Source organism: Palaemon carinicauda, chromosome 39, assembly GCF_036898095.1.
Source record: "Palaemon carinicauda isolate YSFRI2023 chromosome 39, ASM3689809v2, whole genome shotgun sequence".
NCBI classification, from domain to species: Eukaryota; Metazoa; Arthropoda; class Malacostraca; order Decapoda; family Palaemonidae; genus Palaemon; species Palaemon carinicauda.
The window spans coordinates 47,051,844-47,074,343 of NC_090763.1; the positions used below are offsets into that span (position 1 = coordinate 47,051,844).

General features: G+C 38.0%; 2 protein-coding genes across 3 annotated transcripts in view; one reads left to right on the forward strand and one right to left on the reverse strand.

Annotated features, from left to right (window-relative positions):
• Positions 1-9,117, forward strand: part of LOC137631165 (uncharacterized) — a 9,675-nt gene extending 558 nt beyond the window's left edge. Inside the window, exon 2 of the mRNA XM_068362877.1 lies at positions 6,020-9,117. Coding sequence (XP_068218978.1) covers positions 6,020-6,237 — 218 coding nt within the window. The 3' untranslated portion in view covers positions 6,238-9,117. The remainder of the gene's footprint in view (positions 1-6,019) is intronic.
• A 2,025-nt stretch (positions 9,118-11,142) lies between these two features.
• LOC137631164 (uncharacterized) overlaps positions 11,143-22,500 on the reverse strand; it is a 24,431-nt gene continuing 13,073 nt past the window's right edge. Inside the window, exons 4-6 of one of the 2 annotated variants that reach the window (XM_068362875.1) lie at positions 18,320-18,466; positions 14,305-14,426; positions 11,143-12,276 (exon numbers count right to left, since the gene is read on the reverse strand). In XM_068362875.1, the coding sequence (XP_068218976.1) occupies positions 12,159-12,276; positions 14,305-14,426; positions 18,320-18,466 (387 nt within the window). In that variant the 3' untranslated portion in view covers positions 11,143-12,158. Of the gene's footprint in view, positions 12,277-14,300; positions 14,427-18,319; positions 18,467-22,500 lie in introns of both variants that reach the window. The other variant, XM_068362876.1, reaches the window with a different exon arrangement.

Consider the following 22,500-nt stretch of genomic DNA (forward strand, 5'->3'; position numbering starts at 1 on the left):
AGTTCCGATTATGTGCATTGTCCAAGTTAAAAAAATCGTTATTAGAGTGTTATTTCATATGGTTTTGTACTAAACTATTATTATTATATTTATTTGTGGTCTAATGATTGAGACCAGTCTATCCACGTCTATATCCATCTGACCCTCAGTATGTATTACTGACTTTTTTCCTTGCAGCTCTCGATACAATGTTCTTTTTGCTCACAACTCACCATAAAAGGTTCTTGTTTTGCACAGAACTTGCCATATTTTTTTCTCACGATTCTTCAACCAAGATTCCTTTTTTTACTCACAATTCCCCAACAAAGGTTTTTTTTTTTTTTTTTTTTTTGCTCGCAACTCCTAGGTTTTTTTTTATTTCTTTTTTTTTTTTTTTTGCTCGCAACTCCAACTAAGGCTTCTTTCTTTTTTTTTTTTTTACTCACAACTTAACATACAAGGTTTCTTTTTTTCTTCAACTCAACAAACAAGGTTCCTTTTGGCTCAAAACTCGCCATATAAGGTTATTTGTTTTGCTCACAACAATCCCTACATGGTTCCTCTTTTGCTCATAGCTCTCCATACAAGGTTCCTCTTTTTGCTCTTAACTCTCCATACAAGGTTCCTCTATTTGCTCTTAACTCTCCATACAAGGTTCCTCTTTTTGCTCTTAACTCTCCATACAAGGTTCCTCTTTTTGCTCACAACTCTCCATACAAAATTCCTCTCTTTGTTCGCAAATCTCCATACAAGGTTCCTTTTTTAGCTTACAACTCTCAATACAAGCATTTTTTTTTCTTTTTGGTTACAACTCTCCATACAAGGTTCTCTCTTTGCTTTCAACTCTCCATACAAGGTTCCTCTCTTTGCTCACAACTCTCCATACAAGGATCCTCTTTTTGCTCAAAACTTCATACAAGGTTCCTCTTTTTGCTCATAACTCTCCATACAAGTTTCCTCTTTTTTCTCACAACTCTCTAAACAAGGTTCCTCTTTATGCTCACAACTCTCAAAACAAGGTTCCTCTTTTTGCTCATAACTCTCCATACAAGTTTCCTCTTTTTGCTCACAACTCTCCAAACAAGGTTCCTCTTTTTGCTCATAACTCTCCAAACAAGGTTCCTCTTTTTGCTCATAACTCTCCAAACAAGGTTCCTCTTTTTGCTCATAACTCTCCAAACAAGGTTCCTCTTTTTGCTCATAACTCTCCATACAAGTTTCCTCTTTTTGCTCACAACTCTCCAAACAAGGTTCCTCTTTTTGCTCATAACTCTCCAAACAAGGTTCCTCTTTTTGCTCATAACTCTCCAAACAAGGTTCCTCTTTTTGCTCATAACTCTCCATACAAGTTTCCTCTTTTTGCTCACAACTCTCCAAACAAGGTTCCTCTTTTTGCTCACAACTCTCCAAACAAGGTTCCTCTTTTTGCTCATAACTCTCCAAACAAGGTTCCTCTTTTTGCTCATAACTCTCCATACAAGTTTCCTCTTTTTGCTCACAACTCTCCAAACAAGGTTCCTCTTTTTGCTCATAACTCTTCAAACAAGCTTCCTCCTTTTGCTCATAACTCTCCTTACAAGTTTCCTCATTTTGCGCACAACTCTCCAAACAAGGTTCCTCTTTAGCTCACAGGTCTCCTTACCAAGTTCCTATTCCTCTCATTTTTCTATACCAGGTTTCTTTCCTCCCCATAGCTATCTATGCGGTTATTTTTTTCCTCCCAGGTCTCCGTACAAGATTTATTTCGTATCATAGCTCTCGCATCCAGGTTCCTTAATCTTCGTGGCTATCCCGACCATATTCCTTTCTCCTCACAACACTCCCTTTCAGGCTCTTATCTTCACAGCTCTCTCTTACAGGTTCCTTTATCCTTATAGCTCTCCCCGTACAGGTTCCTTTATCTTCACAGCTCTCTTACAGGTTCCTTTATCTTTACATCCCTCACTTATAGGTTCCTTTATCCTCACAGTTCATCCTTACTGGTTCCTTCCTCTGCCTTATAGGTTCCTTTATCCTCACACCTCTCCCTTATAGGTTCCTTTATCCTCACTCCTCTCCCTTACAGATTCCTTTACCCTCACACCTCTCCCTTACAGATTCCTTTACCCTCACACCTCTCCCTTACAAGTTCCTTTATCCTCACACCTCTCCCTTACAGGTTCATTTATCCTCACACCTCTCCCTTACAAGTTCATTTATCCTCACACATCTCCCTTACAAGTTCATTTATCCTCACACCTCTCCCTTACAAGTTCCTTTATCTTCACGGCTCTCCCTTACAAGTTCCTTTATCTTCACGGCTCTTCCTTAAAAGTTCCTTTATCCTCATGGCTCTTCCTTAAAAGTTCCTTTATCCTCACCTCTCCCTTACAAGTTACTTTATCCCCACACCTCTCCTTTACATGTTCCTTTATCCTCACACCTCTCCCTTACAAGTTCCTTTATCCTCACACCTCTCCCTTACAAGTTCCTTTATCCCCACACCTCTCCCTTACAAGTTACCTTATCCCCACACCTCTCCTTTACATGTTCCTTTATCCTCACACCTATCCCTTACAAGTTACTTTATCCTCATGGCTCTCCCTTACAAGTTCCTTTATCCTCACACCTCTCCCTTACAGATTCATTTATCCTCACACCTCTCCCTTACAGATTCATTTATCCTCACACTTCTCCCTTACAGGTTCCTTTATCCTCATGGCTCTCCCTTACAGGTTCATTTATCCTCATGGCTCTCCCTTACAGGTTCATTTATCCTCATGGCTCTCCCTTACAGGTTCCTTTATCCTCATGGCTCTCCCTTACAGGTTCCTTTATCCCCACACCTCTCCTTTACAGGTTCCTTTATCCTCACACATCTCCCTTACAGGTTCCTTTATCCTGACACCTCTCCCTTCAAGTTACTTTATCCTCATGGCTCTCCCTTCAAGTTACTTTATCCTCATGGCTCTCCCTTACAAGTTACTTTATCCTCATGGCTCTCCCTTACAGATTCCATTATCCTCACGCCTCTCCCTTACAGATTCCATTATCCTCACGCCTCTCCCTTACAGGTTCCTTTCTTCTCACGCCTCTCCCCTACAGATTCCTTTATCCTCACGCCTCTCCCTTACAAGTTCCTTTATCCTCACGCCTCTCCCTTACAGATTAATTTATCCTCGCACCTCTCCCTTAAAGATTAATTTATCCTCGCACCTCTCCCTTACAAATTCCTTTATCCTCGCACCTCTCCCTTACAAGTTCCTTTATCCTCACACCTCTCCCTTGCAGGTTTCTTTATCCTCACACCTCTCCCTTACAACTTCCTATATCCTCACACCTCTCCTTTACAGTTTCCTATATCCTCACAATTTTCCCATACAGTACAGGATCATTTATCCTTGTATTTCTTCTTAACCAGATTATTTATTTTTGTAGTTCTCCTTAACGTTTTCATATATCCTCATAGTTCTCCTTACCCGGTTCGTTTATTCTCGCAGTTCTAACCCGGTTCGTTTATTTTCGCAGTTCTAACCCGGTTCGTTTATTTTCGCAGTTCTCCTCACTCTGTTCATTTATCCTCGCAGTTCTCCTTACCCAGTTCATTTATCCTCGCAGTTCTCCTTACCTGGTTTGTTTATCCACGCAGTTCTCCTTACAGGTTCCTTTATCCTCGCACCTCTCCCTTACAGGTTACTTTATTCTCCTTATATAGTTCGTTTATCCTCCCAGCTCCCTTACCCGGTTTGTTTATCCTCGTAGTTCTCCTTACCTGGTTTGTTTATCCTCGTAGTTCTCCTTACCTGGCTTGTTTATCCTCGTAGTTCTCCTTACCTGGTTTCTTTATCCTTACACTTCTCCCTTACAGGCTCCTTTATCCTCGCACCTCTTCCTTACAGGTTCCTTTATCCTCACAACTCGACCTCAAAGGTTTCTTTTTCCTCTCATCTCTTCCTTACAGGTTCCTATATCCTGGTATATCTCCCTTAAAAGTTCCTTTATCCTCGCACATCTCCATTACAGGTTCCTTTATCCTTACTTCTCTCCCTTACAGGTTTATTTATCCTCACAGCTCTCTTACAGGTTCGTTCCTTTATCCTGACACTTCTCCCTTGCATGTTCTTTTATCCTCACACCTGTCCCTTACAGCTTCCTTTATCCTCACAACTCTCCCTTACAGCTTCCTTCATCCTCCCAGCTTTCCCTCACAGTACAGGCTCATTTATTCTCGCAGTTCTCTTCACCCGGTCCGTTTATCCTCGCAGTTCTCCTTACCTGGTTCCTTTATCCTCGCAGTTCTCCTTACCTGGTTCCTTTATCCTTGCAGTTCTCCTTACCTGGTTCCTTTATCCTTGGAGTTTTCCTTACCCGGTTTGTTTATCCTTGCAGTTCCCCTTGCCCGGTTCCTTTATCCTCACAGGTCTCCCTACCAGGTTTCTTTTTCCTTACAGCTCTCCCCACCAGGGTTTTTTATCCTCACAGCTCTCCCTACCAGGTTTCTTTATCCTCACAACCCAACTTACCCGGTTCCTTCTGTTCCTTTATTCTCACATCTTTCCTTACCAGGTTCCTTTATTCTCACATCTTTCCTTACCAGGTTCCTTTATTCTCACATCTCTCCTTACCAGGTTCCTTTATTCTCACATCTCTCCTTACCAGGTTCCTTTATCCTTACTTGTCCTCCTACCAGGTTCCTTCATCCTCACAGGTCTCCCTACCAGATTCCCTTAACCCTCAAAGATTTCACAGTTTTTTTATCATCTCTGCTCTGCTCACAGCTCTTCCTACTAGTTTCTTTTTGCTGTACCAGGTTTGTTTTTCCTCATCGTATTTCACTACTAAGCTCCTTTATCCTCTGTTTTATATACCATTTTTGTTTCCCCTCCCTACTTTGTTCTGGAATATTTAAATTAATTTAGTTTAGAGCTTGATTATCATTTATAGATATGCAGGGGGAGAGGGCATCCATGTTTTACATCTATCCATCATGGCGTACTTATAAATTATTGTTTTGTAAGGATTTTGTCTATAGTTTAAACTAATTTTAAATTTTATATGAAATTTTTTTAATATTGTCCTTAGAGACTTTATACCCTTAGCCTTGACCCCTAGCTGTTAGTACATCTCATGCATACACTGTAAAAATTATAAAAGGTTCCTATCAGCATATTTTCTGACAAACTGTAGCTGTACACGGTTTAATCATTTACTTTACCTCCGTTCTCACTCCCTTTCTTACCTCATGAAGTCCAACCTCATAACCTTTACTAAATGGTGGGAATGTAGGAGTTCCACCTTGGTGTTGAATAGCCTCCCGGCCCCTTCGTTAAGCCATAATGGCCGAAATTAATCACTTCGCCTATTATGCTAGAGGAGTAGGTCGTAGAAGTGGAGGATTTCTATAGATCTAAAGACACTGAAATGTTAAGTAGCAGTTGGAAGGGCAGTAAGTAAGAGCGATTTCAGCATGGAAGAAATTGAGATATTGACAGACTTTTTGGCAAATACAAATGTTCAAATCGTAGAGAAACCCGAGACTAGTGGATAGTTAAAGTCTATACTTCTCTATAGAAGTATGCAGGAGAATCTTGGGCAATGACAAGGAAAATAAAGAGCTGAAAAGAGGTTGTCTTAGAATGTTGTGATGAAAGGATGGAGTATAAAGTGTTTGAAAGTGTTGGAAAGATCAGGTATCCAGAAGCTGGGAAAAAAGGCTGATGACTCACATGCTGACTGTTTGTAACGGCGAGTAGGAAATGCTGATGGTATGAACATGCAGGGCGAGGGCTATTTAGGAAGACTTTTGAAAAGTGGGGGAAAAAATAGATGAAGACCCAGACGTAACGAGACAATTCTGGGTTTTATTACTGTTTACTTTTTTTTTTTCGTCAGTCTTCAGAAACTGGTGGTTTATAGCGTGGGAATCAGAGTTGCATCCAGCTTCCTTAGGAGGCCAACAATTTCATCACTATATGTACTGTTTTATTGTCATCATCATCGACACTTATTTCATGAGCTGTTTTGTAAAATCATTTTCTATTTACAATTTTACCCTTTACAGTCCACGAGAAGGAGAACAGGGTCCACCGTGCTTGCGGATGGGAGGAGAACGTTGAAGATGGCAAAGATTGTTACTACAAGAGCGGTTACAATACGCGCAGCTGGGTCTGCGCATGCAAAACGGACGGCTGCAACGGAGCTTCCCTCCCCTCTGTTGGCTTCGCTGTCTTACTTCCGGTCATCATCGCCGCTATCCTAAGGATGGATGTTGTTTACTAAATTGTGTCATCTATCAAAATATTTTGTCCTGAACCCCCCTACCTCTATCCCTCCCGCCACTCACCTCCCCACCCCCCTGCTTAGGATATTGATATGTAAAGCATCACCCCACCCCTCCTCTGCCCCATGATAGTCGTTTTCTTCTTATCCTATTCTTCTTCTTCTTCTTCTTCTTCTACAGAACACCGACGAAGGAACCGCGAGAGAGATTCAAGTTTGACTTTAAAGTGGCGTTGTTATTCGGCGGTTTGACAAGCGGGACCTCAGTAATTCAAGGAATTTAGTTTGGGTTTATTCTAGACTATGGTAGAAAGGGAAAGGGTTTTTTTAATCTCGCCATACGAAAGTTGAAGATCCATGTCTTTTCATTAGTTTTTTCCTCCCGTAAATTTAATTGTGGTGTATTCTGTTTATTGAATCCCGCGTATATTCTTTGTTTAGAGCCAAATTCTTTGAGCCGTATTCTTTGCTGTACTGAGGCAGCTTAATGAGACATTACCAAATTGACTTCTCGAATGCCGATCTATGTATTAGTCGATATAACAATCTTGCAAAATTATTGTACCACCTTTTGTATGCCTATCCGTTTATTGAAGAACATAAGTTTTGATGATTTTAATATTCGGGATACTGCGCTAAAAATTACATTTAAAACTTTAAATATACATCTCATATTTTTCCACTAAACGAAATTTAATTTCATTTTTCATTTGATTGACTCGGTTATTAGTGAGAAAATAAATTAATTAAAAATGCGGTGGGTAAATTAAGAGAAACTTGAAAAACACATTTGACCTTACGCATCTTGAATGGATAAGATACGTCTCTCTCTCTCTCTCTCTCTCTCTCTCTCTCTCTCTCTCTCTCTCTCTCTCTCTCTCTCTCTCTCTGGCCCCAAGATGTTGGTGATAATTGACATTCCCATTTTCTTCATTTGAGATAAAACTGACCAATATTGTTTGAAAGGCCCAAAAAAATCGTCGGCCATATTGCTACTCTGTTCTATGGATATTTCAAAGATAAAATTCTTTGCCCTTGACTTTAAACACTCGAAGATTCTTTGTAAAAATATGAGCAAATCTTTATTTCTCCATCTTGTAGAATTAAATCCAAGATACGAATTGCAGTATAGCTGGCGAAGAATAAGAGCTTTCCCCCATGGTTTGTGTGTATGAATGTTGTGTGTGTATATTTTTTTTTCTTTGCCCCCTTCAGAGACCACAATAAAAATGAAATTTTCCGATCTCAGATCGGGAACTAAGACAAAGCAGTTTGAAATTAAGTTTTTGGAATTTTAGAATATATAAAAAGTGTTTCTATCTTCTATACACATACGGGTATATGCATATACTGTGTACCTGCATCAGAGTATGTATGTACATGTATGTATATACGCATGTATATTACTTTAAAAAGTGAATGATTCGAATTAAGGGTTGAAAGGAAAATATACGCGAGTATTTGAGAAGGCAGCCTTTTTAAAAAAAAAAAAGTGCAGTAGTGTGTAGGCTGTATAATTGTTGATTGTTATGCGAACTAAAACGAGTAGAAACTTGTGCAGTTGTTAGTTACAGTGAAAGTCTCTGTTTCAAGTTACGCTCGCTGTTAGTTTTTCACATTTTGATTTTTCAGTGGAGCATTTTTTTTCGTTTCTAACAAAAAGCTTAGGGAACGCCATGTGAATTATATAGTATGTATACTCTCATCGCTCTTGACCTGCCCTAACAGATTCCTTAAAGATTGATAATTACTTTCGATATTACATCTTATCAAAAAAAAAAAAATCACTACAGTACAGTATAAATATACTAACCCACCAAGTACTGCATTGCTGTAAACATATGCCCGGACGTTAGTTTATTATAGCATTTGTAAAGGTTGCCATTTGTTCCAGAAAAAAAAAATCACTTTAAAAGTCTTCAGAAAAAATAAAGTTCAAAGTGAACATTTTGTAAGTTAAAATTTTTAAGTCTGATAATTACAGTATTATTAGAAATGTCTTATTGCTTGGGAGTTATCAAGAAATAATGTACTAACCTTCGTGTTCATATAATGTAATTTTCGTGAATGGGGCAAATAGTGAAAAATACAAGTGTGGCAGAATTCTTTATTTGAATTGTCAGTTTATATAGGCCGTAAGTGTATATAATTTACATATATATACGTATATATATGGATGTACGTGTATGTATATTAGATGCATAGTAGTTCCTGTGCGAGCGATATTCTGTTAAAAAACAAGTAGTTAGTCTTGGGTCATCAAAATAATTTGAATATACAGGTAGGAAAAATGTCTAGGATAAAGTTATGTCATCTGCTATTAGAGTTATGTACATTTCTTTAAGCCACGCACAAAATCTAGGAAAAAGAATTCTTTTGGATTATGCAAAGAACAGCGAAGGAATCTGTTATTCTTTGTTATATATAGTGTATAAAACGAACATTAAATACCGAAGGACTTCAATTAAATTATCAAAGCTAATTACTAATCAGTCGTTGTTTACAACTATAAGAAGATCGCTTAAGTCATGAAGAGATTTTTAAAATTCATTTTAGTATATTTCTAAATTTTTTTTTTAAATTGGTCTCAAAGGTATCTTAACTTTTTAAAGGATTAAAACCGGCCTATGACATCACCATATTAAACTTTGAAGAATAAATTACTTCTGACTCCGTCTTGCGATTTGCGTCCTCCTGAATAACAGGAAATAAAATTCCCAGTAACTATATTAAATAAAAAGAAAAAAAAGCTTCCTTTAAAGAAAAAAGTTTCTTTCCACCTTCCCACCAATAATGCTACGGTCTTATATTCGGAATATATCGTGGATATCCTCTAATAAAAATCCACTATTTTCATGGTGGACTATTTGTGTCGTGCTGTGAAATAAGAGCTCGGCGTTACAAAGGTTTTTTTTATGGTTCGATATGAGGGTGGCTGGTAGGATTACCAGGAGAAACGTTGGCTAGCTTCCAAAGTCGTGTAGCGCACAAGCATCATGAGAAGCCAACAGAATAAAAAACGAAAGAGGGAAGCTTTGGAAATCGCTCCGGATGACTCCTTGGTCACCAAGACTTTGACTAAAGCCCTGTCCACACGATCGAGAATGCCCGACGGGCAAACAGTGATACCGGACCACAATAGTTAATAAGAATGAGGATTAATGACGTCAGAAGTGGGAAAACCACAGACAGGGATCTGGCATCATACAGTATTGCCAGACCCCTGCCCTTAATTTTCCAGCTTCTGACGTCATTAACCCTCATTTTCACTATTGTGGTCTGGTATCACTGTTTGCCCGTCGGGCATGCTCGATCGTGTGGACAGGGCTAAAGACTGCGTGTAGGTTGTAAATAATATTTAACTAGTCTTGAATGAGAATTATCTTGCACCAAATTATTTTGTAGTTGTCGCATCAATAAATTGTGTACATGCTTATTATTATTTTTTTTAATTCAGTAAAGGAAGCTTTTTCGAAGACAGGAAGAAGTCACACTATGGGTATATCACAATTCAACGACTACAATAGTTGTAATCCGCTCAGTTAGCTCCGCCCAAAACGAGTATATAAACCAACCAATAGCAGAAGGGCAGAAGGGGCAGCAGCTATGTACATTCTCCCTCCCAATGCCTGCAAGCATCTTAGAAGATTGGGGTATTCATGTATCTGTGGAAATGCAAGCTGAAAGGAAATCACCATGCTTGATTTGTTTTTGATATATAAAAAATATATATATATAAATATAGCTGTTTGTTCTGTGTTTAATGTAGCATGAAAGTGTTTTGGAAGTCAAAGAAGTAGAGTTTCATCTACTTCGTTAGTAGTATTTTATGAATTCTTTCATATTTAATCAACGAAAGGAACGATGTAATAAACCTCAAAAAGTGACGTAGAACGAGGAATTTCCCAAAGCACGGCACTGCAGCAAAGCGAGTTGGTTTCATTTCACGAAATGCTTGAGCAGTTAATAGCAACAGACTTGGCTGCTTCGGGTTTGCTGACGAAAATGTAAGGCGACTGTGGGATATTGCACAATTCCCTGTGAAAATGTTAAAATATAGGTCTCGATACTATGAACATGATAAAATTACCAATGTATTTGTGCTTATGGGAATATTTGAACGTAGTTGAAATAAAAATATGCATCTATATTCTGGTAGACTTCACACGTTGGGCACATATTTCAACCAACGATTGACAATTTCAAACGTTAGTTCAGAACTTTGGACGTTATTAAATTTTGAAAGAACGCTATTTTTGAAATTTTCGCCTCGCACAAAGTTTACATTGCCAGTACTGTTAATTGTACCTGTACATAATAAAATTAAGCTGGGCTGTGCTACTCCATACACTTATGTCAGCAAACCCCAGCAGCAACCTACGTAAGTTACAAATGCAAGTATATGTACAGTGCCCTGTGCTTGTGTAATTATTATTCTATCTTAACCTCCTCTGTAACCACGAAGAATATTATTTTTCCAGATATGCATTTACTGTATCTCAGCTGGATCCCAAATATGGCATTCCCCGGGACAAACTTCTTTCATATTGTGGATTTTGTTTGACCCGTGATTTGTCAAGTTGGGTATGGCGAAAGTGATTATACAGAAGATATATTCGTCGCTCACTACAGACTAATAATATTAACCTTGTTGAAGTATAAGAAAAGCTATTTTATATCTGAAAATATTTTCTTAAGCAGAGAATAAATGATAAAAATAAAAAGATAATTTTCGAGTAAGAACGTCATCATTTGAAAGAAGTTTAAAAAGAAAACGATATTCTATTAAATAAAGAATTTCAGACCTTTTTTTTTTCAAACAGTTTTATTTACTTCCATGTAAATAAATGCCATTTAAGTTTAAAAGACTTTTTATTTCACTCCTTGTAGGAATAAGATTAACAATCATCTAGAAGTTTCCAAAATTTATACAATGTGATTTTGATAACTGGTTGGGTGGTGATAAAAAAAATCGTGGAATTTGACCTATATTCCCCAGCACATCACAAAGTTGGAATTGAGAGAGCAATTCAAGGTAATAGTGAGAGGCTGGATAGCACAAATGAAAGTAAGAGTGCTCAGGTATGGTCTGATTATAAGAACTTCCCTCCCAATGGTGATGGTATAGTTACGGTTATTTTTTAGCAAACTAAGCTTTGGGGGAAAGCTGGATTATTAGAAAGAACACTACATTCAGACTGCAGCTTAAGAACGGGCACGAACCCACAATTGAAAGCTAGTGGTCACAGGATTGACGTTCCCTACTAGTGTCTAATAGGAACTTTTAGCAAATAATATCTCAATTAAAGACTGCTATCGGGTGTAAACCTACATGGCGTAAACCTTCATGGCGCAACCTCGCAGTATTTTGACTATGGGTGATAGCATTATCCTGTAGTGAATTGGCTGTCAGAACAAATTAACCCATTTGGAAAATAATTCTAAGGGGATAAAAGTAAATGAAGTTTACAATTGTTCTAGAAATGTACATTATATTGCACTTATTTTGGCCACATAAAAAAATAAATAGGGAGATGAAATACCTACAGTATTTTCGCACGGGACTGTCGACTCTGCAATTAGGTTTATTACCGGCAGTTTGGGTTACAGTTTGTCTGACCAGAGACGTTTTTTACACCTGCAACATCTGATTAATTATATTGCACTTATTTTGGCCAAATAAAAGAATACTCGGGAGATGAAACACCTACAGTATTTTCGCACGGGACTGTTGACTCTGCAATTAGGTTTATTACCGGCAGTTTGAGGTACTGTTTGTCTAACCCGATTAGTTTTTTACACCTGCAACATCTGATTGAGTACTTAGCGGGATTTAATTTAATAACTTTACCTTCTACTTAACGGTTGACGAGATCAACGATGGCTTGACGTTACAAATATCTGACCAGATCTGCAGCAACCTAGTTGAAGTCTTGCTGGGCGTTTCGTGTGAAAACTTCAATAGTTTGAAGAATAGTGGACATCACCGTGTCTTCCTGCACATACGATCTAGCACCAGCAGCTACTCTTCCTGCTAACCTGTAACGAGAAATAAAATTAGTCAAGAATTGAAACCATCATCAGTTGCATTGCAACTCTACACAATCTATATATTAACAATGAATTTTCAGTTTAATTTGAGGTCTTTTGACGGTGACAAAGAAAACGTACAAGCTGACATCTTATCTAAAGCCTTCGATTAATATTAATCGTATCATGTTTATACTCTGATAGAGACTGCCAATTCAAGAATATGTTGAATATTTTTTAATATACCTTAACGAAGTTTATTAATTTAGCCATATACTGAATTTTATAAGCCACTGTTTAAACCTCCAGTTGTATGTTGTCTTGACAAATTTATATATATAAAAAAAAAACTTCGTTGTATTATTATTGTAGATTCCCTGGTCCTTCCGGCCAGACAGTATCTTGAAACCTTCTATTATTTAAGAGAAATATCCTTTTTAATCAGAAATAATCATGTCAAAATGGTTAGTACCTATTCATCTGGCATAATTCTTAGTATAATGGATATATATCTTGTAGTACTGTCTCCGTCTAGGTTATAACGAATAAATTGAATTGTTAGATAATAGACTGGAAAAGTTACTCAGATCCAGAATACAATTTAGGAATAAAATCATTTAAATTAACTGGAGGTCATAATTATAGATTTTAAAATCATAATGACTTAAAATTGCGAGAAAATTAAAATAAAAACAACGATAATTTCAACTTAATACACCATTGCACTTGTTATTTCCTCCACATCTTTGCTTCAGCATGAAGTTCTCGAATCTGTTTTAATAATCATCAATTTTCTTCATCATTATAAATATAAATTTCATTACCTTTCAAAATTTCAATGTGGAGAAAGCATCCTATCAGTTCGTCAACAGTACCATTAAAGTTAGCAACACATCGGTTCGTCAGCGGTACCACTAAAATCAGCAACCTATCTGTTCGTCAGCGGTACCACCAAAGTCAGCAACCTATCGGTTCGTCAGCAGTACCACTAATGTCACCAACCTTTCGGTTCGTCAGCGGTACCACTAAAGTCACCAACCTATCGGTTCGTCAGCGGTACCACTAAAGTCAGCAACCTATTGGATCGTCAGCGGTACCACTAAAGTCAGCAACCTATCTGTTCGTCAGTGGTACCACTAAAGTCAGCAACCTATCGGTTCGTCAGCAGTACCACTAAAGCAGTGGTCCCCAACCTGTGGTACGCATACCACTAGTGGTACGCGAGGGCCTTCCAGGTGGTACGCGAACACTTTCGGGGTCGTGAACGATTTTTAGTTATATTTTACTTCACAAAGATGTGTACTGCCTAACACAAGATAATCTGTTCCCCAGCTACTGATTTTCCCCTCGACCTGGGAGTGCGAGCAGGGGTTCTCAGCCTTCATGGCCATCAAGTCGAAGAGCCAAAACAGTCTTGCTGTGCCCGGGCATGATTTCCGATGTGCTGTGAGCAAAGTCATGCCCTGCATTGACCAGCTGGTGGAGAAGAAGCAGATACAGCCCTCTCATTGAGTTGTTGTTTTCTTAGTTAATTTGCGTGTTCTATTTTTACAATTATAGAAATAAAGTGGTATCTGATCGAATTTAGTTTCTCTGGAACCAGGTGGTACGCGGCGACTGTATGGGACCTCCAAGTGGTACTCGATCACAAAAAGGTTGGGAATCACTGCACTAAAGTCACCAACCTATCGGATTCGTCAAGGGTACCACTAAAGTCAGCAACCTATCGGTTCGTCAGCGGTACCACTAAAGTCAGCAACCTATCGGTTCGTCAGCGGTACCACTAAAATCAGCGGTACCACTAAAGTCAGCAACCTATCGGTTCGTCAGCAGTACCACTAAAATCAGCGGTACCACTAAAGTCAGCAACCTATCGGTTCGTCAGCAGTACCACTAAAGTCAGCAACCTACCGGTTCGTCAGCGGTACCACTAAAGTCAGCAACCTACCGGTTCGTCAGCGGTACCATTGCTAAAAAAGTTCTCCATTTTTTTTACTTTAAAAAACGAAAGAAAGAAAGTAAGAAATATTCACCTACATCAGCCCGAGCTTGGCTGCTGTAGCAATAACGGCGTCTTGAATATTTGGGAAAAATATCGTGAGGAATCCACCGCCCATAACGAACGCTGTCACCAAAGACGGTACTGACGATGACAGTCTCTGAAATAGTTGGAGTAAAGCTAATTCTCGTAGTGTACATCAATCTATACTCAATTTTTTTCAACGAGGCGCATTTGCACCGACTCACAGCGGTGCCCTTTTATCTCGGAAATGTTTCCTGCTATCTGATTGGTTTGAATTATCTTGTCCAACAAATCAGCCATCAGGAAACTTTAACGAACTAAAAGGGCACCCCTGCGAGTTGGTGCAAATCTGTCTCACAAAAAAGAATTGACTATAGACATTTATATGCGTGTAAAATATACTTCGGATGAAATATATCAAATATATGTGATCATAGATTTTCATTAAGGATATATCTTGTTGATTAAAGGACACTTCATAAAAAGGATAAACCACATGTGTCCAGTATGCATGCTATGAAAGATTAGCTTTTGGCAAGCTTCGAAGCTAGTGTAATTTCCTCAGTTAAGGTTGGGATTTACAATTTCAATCATCTTTAAAATACAGTCGTGGTTACTTAAGAAGCTACATTATAGGAAAAGTATAACGCACAAAGAACATTTGTGCTAGAGGACCCTCAAGATATATCCTTTAAATAATCCTGACATGCACGCAAAGGATGAATAAAATCACACAAGGTGTAAAAAATATAAAGTAATAACACTCTCAAAACACTGGTTGATTTAGCATAGATTTCCCAGCTATTTCTCTATCAGTGTCACTCAAAAACTATTAATGGCCTTTAATGCTGAAACTTTTTAAACTTCATTCTGAAGACCTATTTATTAAGGAAATGACGTCATCTACACCTAACCAAGTCAAATTATTGAGGAAATAGGGCCTGTCTACCTTCCGTATTTTAGATGAAATACGTCATAAAATTATTCCTCAAAGAAATGTTCCGTGTCTACCTTAGTATAAAAATTCTCAATGTCTACAATATCTTGATGATACGTACCGTGTCTACCTTACCACGTCTAAACCTAATGTATACATTGAGGAATATATGAAGTGTCTACTTAACCAATGATAAAATTACTTTTTCTTGAGGAAATATCTACCTAACCAAGGCTAAATCTATATCTCGAGGAAACATGTGTTCATTCACCTAATGATAAAACTATTGATTTAGGAAATATTTTCAAAATTTTGTGCCTACCTAAGCAAGATTCAACAATTTATTGTGGAAATATGTCATGGCCACTTAACCAAGACTAAACTTATTTCCAGAGGAAATGTCATGTATAGTACTAAACAATCCTAAGCCTATTTCTTGAAGAAATACGTTTCCTCTTTCTAACCAGGTCTAAACCTATTGTAACCAATTTCTAAACATCATAATGTTGTAAGAACTGTACTTTATGTAAAACATTGTAGCTTAGAAACTTTTATCGATCAAAATTCTATGAAGGAATAAGAAATTTTATACTGAACACAATTATCACTCCAAACTACTAGGACATTAAAAAAACTATCTCATGCTATGTAGGCAACATATCAAAATATCTATCTTATATTTTTTATACTACAAATTTAATCTAACGGCCAAGGTAAAAGAAAGTGATAACATTCTATAAAATCTAACAGTATCATAGCAAAAGCTTTTAAAATCCGATTTTAAGTAACACATTCAGGATATTAATACCTACAGTACATAAGTTTTACACAATCATTTAGTACCTGAATTTTGCACCCGCTCTTCTCTAATTACTAACTTTTTAGACCCACAGTTATCATGAAAGTTAACTTGAAGCCATCACAGGAATCTGGTTCTCGGGTACAATAGATCTGAAATTCTATCCATGGACATCTGGTCTACAGCTATCTCTAGCTAGGTACTCTATTTTCAGTCATCTAGGACACGAAACTTGACCATAAACTAAGATTTAGTTCTTGTTCCTTGTCTAGTTAGAATTTGCCTTTGACTGCTTTCATACCAAACCTTTGCTTGTTGCTACCACTTTCTAAAATTAAGAATTAGAACCTATAACTGCAAAACTTTCAGCCTTTTGCTACCTACCGAAAATTCGGTTAAAGTACCTGTCCTATTCAAAATTCAGTCAAAGGACCTTCCCTACCCAGGTTTACCTAAAGGACTTCAACCAAGAAAAAAAAAATCCTCTTAAGGATTTCTACTACCCAAAAATTCTGCTAAAGAATCAATCTCTTATTACCCCAAAAAATCAGCTAAAGGAACTCTCCTAAAACTTCAGCCAAAGGACATCTACCTAAATTTCAGCCGAAGAATCTCTTTCTTACCCAAAATAAAAAAACCCAAAGGACCTCTCCTATGTAAAATTAAGTGAAAAAAAAAAAAAATATCACCCAAAACTTAGCATAAGAACGAATGGACCCCTCTCGCCCAAAATTCGGATATTGGACATACACCCAACCTTTAGACCACCATTCAATCTTTACAAAAATTTGGCCAACCCCCTTTCTTTGCCCATTATATGGCCATCAGACTTACTCAACCAAAGATTTGGCTTTCAGGTCTTTTCCAGTCGAAATTAATGACTACTACTCTTCTTTACTCAAGTTTGTTTTACCGAAAGATCCCCTGGACATCATAAACCTTGTCTACAGCATCATTCTCCTTGAAAGGTGGTTCACAGTACTTTTCTATCAGAATATTTATCCCCACATCTCTTTCATACCGGAAATTTAATCCTTTCAGGCCCTTCACATGTAAAGGTTAACCCAAATGTTCTTTACTGCAGGAAAATTTGACCACACAATCCTTTCATGTGTGAAATCCCAATTGACAAGGTTTAGCGCCCATTTGATGCAGGAAGTTGGACCTGTCTTTCCATGGACAAAAACTAAAATTCTTTAATGAGTAAAATTGCACTCTTTCCCTCTTCCATGCCTGAAATTCTATCCTACAGTGTTGCTTCTCCCTACTTCAATTCCACCCTAAACCTAATTTCAAGAGATTCCCTTCTTACTCCGATTTAGCCACTTGCTCCTTCTAGAAAAATCAGTTCCATGCCCCTAGTCTATTTTAAGCGCTCCTATATCTGATTATCTGTAACAGGATATTTAGGTTGCAACTTTCTCTTTAGCATCGCGATAGTCGACCTTTAAAGTTAAAACACTTTCCTTCTATAATTCGATCCTTAAAATGCTGCCTCACTTACATTTCACAATTTTTGTTTGCCAAAAGCAAATCTAAAATCAAACTTATCTTAACTCTGGTCAAAATTATAAACTCCAACATTTTAAAATATATAAAATTCTACGGTTTTGCTTATTTTTTTAACTGTAATAAATCCTTGCTTAATTAAAATTCAACGTAGAAATTAAAACTTTTTAAATGGCCCATAAATCTTTATTTCCAAAAGGAAATCTACACTTTGAATCTTTACTAAAATACTTTTATACAGTTTTTTACCGTCAATTATACGCCAGCACTAGAGATTCAACTTCAAATTAGCACCTGCAAAACCATAATTTACCCGAATGTTAACTGTAATATCTCGGTACACATCTTCAAACTAGTATTTAATATGTCAAATTCAGACTTTCCCTGCAACTGGAAAAGAAATCCACCATGGATTAAACTTCCCAAGTTCTATACAGTTCATTAGCACCTACAAGACCATAATTTACCTGAATTTTATACTGTAATATCTCGGTACACAACATCAAACTAATGTTTAATATGTCAAATTCAGACTTTCCCTGCAACTGGAAAAGAAATCCACCAGGGATTAAACTTCCCAAGTTCTATACAGTTCGTTAGCACCTACAAGACCATAATTTACCTGAATTTTATACTGTAATATTTCGGTACACAACATCAAACTAATGTTTAATATGTCAAATTCAGACTTTCCCTGCAACTGAAAAAGAAATCCACCATGGATTAAACTTCTTAAGTTCTATACAGTTTTAAGTAACACATTTCAACTACAATATTAGCTTACCTGAACTGATCTTCCAAGTGAATCCATTGCAGAAGCACTGGCGTCCATACCATTAGCCAGAATCACAATGCCTTTGCCGGTAATATCAACAAAGCTGGACACCCCACTAACCAACAGCTCTATCACACCTGGCAGATAGGAAAATACCTGCCATGACCGGAAACAATTTATCAGCGTTGTGACATGACTTGAGCCTTTCCTGGAATTGCCAGCATCTTAATGACTACCAATAAAGAGGAATCAAATTTTGAATAAACCAGGAGTAAATATTTAAACAATGGAAATTTTGCTAAATAGAAACTAACAAATTTAGAGCTTTTTTCAAAAAACTTAAATCATATTCACAATATAAATATAATTGTGGAAATTTTGCTAAATAGAAACCAACAAATTTAGAATGATTTTCACAAAACTTAAATCATATTGACAATGTAAATATAATTATACATCACTGAAAACTATAACGATATTTGGATATAAGAGGCATCACCCAGCCTACGTTACTGCTTCTTTTGCTTATTGGTGTATGATGTTCAAAAGTTAAGAGTATATTTTCATATTAATCGCATATGTTTTGTTCTTCATTAGGAGTTGAAGAAATGGATATAGGCTTGGTGATAATCTAGCATTCCAAATAAATCTCGGGGATATGAACTTAGCTTGACTTTGGCAACAAAGCAATGGGTTTAGAGACTCGAAAATGTTATTTTTTTAGCATATACCTGTATTCAACTCTGTTTAGCTAAACAAACACAATATCTCTATCAACTGTATAGATCAATCGGTCTATGATACTATTGCCGACTGTGATATTTGAAGGTACTACCTCAAACCTAAAATCTAAAAACATTTTACTATAAAAATTTTAGCCTTTCACTTTCAAGAAACAGGGAACAGAACTCTCGATTAGAACCGTTATGTATTGAAAGGTCTGAGTAATGATAGTACTGTAATTTACGCCCTGTCTCTTCTGAAAAATTACCTCAAGAGGTGCAATTACCCCTGGACTTCAAACTGACAACAGATTTGAAATAATCTGCTAGGAAATAGAACACCAGGAGCAACAGACTGCCTACAAACAACTGTATATACTGGAATTACTTAGGATATGGCTGAAAAACAGTTTCATTAATACAATCTAGCAATTAATACATAACTACTAAATCTAGTGATCAGTAATCGGATTAATTACAAGATAAACAAAAATCTTCCACAACTAACCAAACTGATTCAGACATGGCAAGGACTGAGCCACTACTAATCTGAATTGTGCTTTTATGGACTAATGGGACATCCAAGTTTCAAGTGTCTCGAAAAGGGAGAGACATTAAGTTTGTTGATATACAAAGGTTACTTGCACTATCAGCCAAGAATCATCCTAAAATATATGATTGCTCCATTTCCTGGTTGTTTTACAAAAGCTATGACAGTGGGCAAGGTAAGTACAGTTGAGTACCAATAGCTGTACTAATTATATTTCATAAATCTTGAAAGTTTGTCAACACAGACTTTGCATATTAACAAGAATGGAAAGTTTTCCTTTGTTCTGAATGGCTAACTATGATAAAACCTTTTCATATCTTCTTGAACTCTATGATACAAGTAAAACGACAATAAGTTGTTGTAATGTCAGATTTCAGGGAGTAGAAATGGACTGATCTAATCAAATTTACTAAACCAAGGCCTCCCCAGACAGTGTAGGGAATTGCTGCTGCTGAGTGCCCTAATCAGTACAAACTAACAGTCAAACCAAGGACATGTTCAATTTATAGGAAGCTAATAACTCAAAAGCCTCATGAAATTTTCATAAAAGTCTGCCCCGCTGGAAAATATTCAGTGTGAATGTTTTTACTGATCTGCTGTTATTTAAGCTATGCCCGATTTAAGATATTCGAAAGATTCAGTTTCTATGGCACAAAATTATGAATTTGGATATCATTTGTATTTTCCTAACTATATAAACCTGAGTCCTTTACATGGGAAAGATAACAGTGAAGCTGGAATACACGGCAGTTAAAATTCTCTAACAAGGTGTAAACAGGTTGTCGGTGGTACTGACTGGGAACGGGGCTTGCTCACTAAATAAGTCACTTTGATTCCAGCCAGACTTTCTAGGGGGTTGGTGATGGCGCAAAAGTATGAGTAAAAGACTCAGGTTTGTATAGTTAGGAAAAATATAAATTAGTGTACTTCCAAATTTGTCATTTGTTCCGACAAATACAAACCTTCGTCCTTTACACAGGAGACATTCTTAGGTGGGAGGAAGTTTATAACCCAACTGGGTGAAAAACTTATCTTGAGATTCCCAAACTCGGTTCTTGTAAATGGTGAAATTCAGGTTACACCTCATACACCAATGTGTGACTATACCACGGCCCGTGGAATAAAGCATACTTAGTAAAAAATGCGAGTATCCCTTGTAGCTTGGAAGTCCTGGGTCACCCTGAGGGTTTGAGGATTCGCTTTAGTACTGGACCTACTCTTCAGGATGCTTTATACAATTTTCCTTTCTCTGAGGCATACTCTCATCATGAAAGGGGAGAGGTGGCTAGGTTGTCGTTTCCTCTCCCTTGCATTCTTCATGTGGTCTGACACTGACCAAGATCTGTCCTGGACCATAGAAGACTATCGGTTAGCACCATTCTTCCTTCGGCTCCGATGAGAGGGAGAGTGAAAGGTAGAGACAAATTCTATTAGCAACAACTGATAATTGTCAACTAGCATTATCTTCCTGGGTGGCAAAAAGCCCCGATGAGTCCTAGGGCAATGGTCGTCTTGAAGAAGTGTTTCTTGCAGCCTTCGGTTGTGTCGACGTCGATTATCGAGCCTTGTATACACGATGTCTAAATCTTGGAATTAAGGTAGGGTGTTTTGGGGAGTGCATGGCTATCTTTGTCCTTTTACGAGAAAGATCCATGATCGAAGGATCTTCCTGACCATAGTCACGAGATGTATGGGTGGACTTAAAAGTCTAGGATCTTGTGCCTCTCTAGCATAAGCACACGTATTGCCTAGACATCTTGTCTAGGCAATACGCGTCTGGGTGATGAGCATCTGGTTGAGGCTTATTTGGCCGAGACTTGTCTGGCTCAGGCTTATCTGGTCAAGACGTGTCTCACTGAGGCACGTTTGGTTGAGTCTCGTCTGTGTTCTTCAGGGAGAGGAGAATCAGTGGTTTACACAAACCTTGCGAGTGTGCTTAGGTGAGTTAAGGTGCTCGGGTGACAAGAGGGATGCTCCTCCGAAAGGTGCAATGGTCAGGAATTCAATGTCTCTGTAATATGATCTAGAGAGCTAGCATGCTCTTAAGAGCTAGGGAATTCATGCAAAGGCACTCTTCCCCAGGGGTGGAGGCCCTCCCATTTTCCTAGGTGAAACAAGTTTCCTCTCTCCAAGACTTGCCATAAGGTTAAAGGGATACTACTCTTACCCGACAGGCCTCTGGAGGAGACCAACGGGGAACGGTCAGATGGCAACATTAGAGAAAGAAGGCAATACTTCTTCGAATTCAAGGATGACCCCAAAGGCAAAGAATCCCTTTTGACTACTTCCTCCTCCTGCCATTTGCTATCAACTGGGAGGGGGACCACTCCTAACATTCAGCACAAGGGTAGGCCTGACTGCAGGAGTGTCACTGCAACAGGGGCACAAGAGGTGAGGCTCTGTCTCCCTGGAATTATTACCCAACACTCCCGAACATTTTCGCAGGCACCCTCACAGAAGAAAAGAAGTCGCTAACACATTGGAAAAAGAAAAAGATCAATTATCTAACATTGCCAAAAACTCCAGCCAGCAAGAATATCTGTCATCACTGAAGGCTGCTCTCAAAGGAACTATTCAGTGAGCAAGCAGGAGCATGTTCACAGGGATGAAAGGCTTGTTCATGTGGAAACGGCAATCTCTGATACGCCTCACAGGTAAGCTGAGGAAAAATTGGCCTACCTGAATTAGTCTACCCAGGTCATCTCTCGAGAGAGGCCATGCTGCTGCTAGGCGAATCATAACTTAAAACCATAAATTGGTTCACCAAACTTTCAGCTGGGAGCCACTGGGATCCACAAGGAACTAGAAGAGTTTGAATACCCAGGTCTACATGGCTGAGGCCTATGAAGCACAAATGAATGAATTTGAGGTTTTCTGGCATCCTGAGATCGAAGTCATTGACGCCTCTATCGTTTATT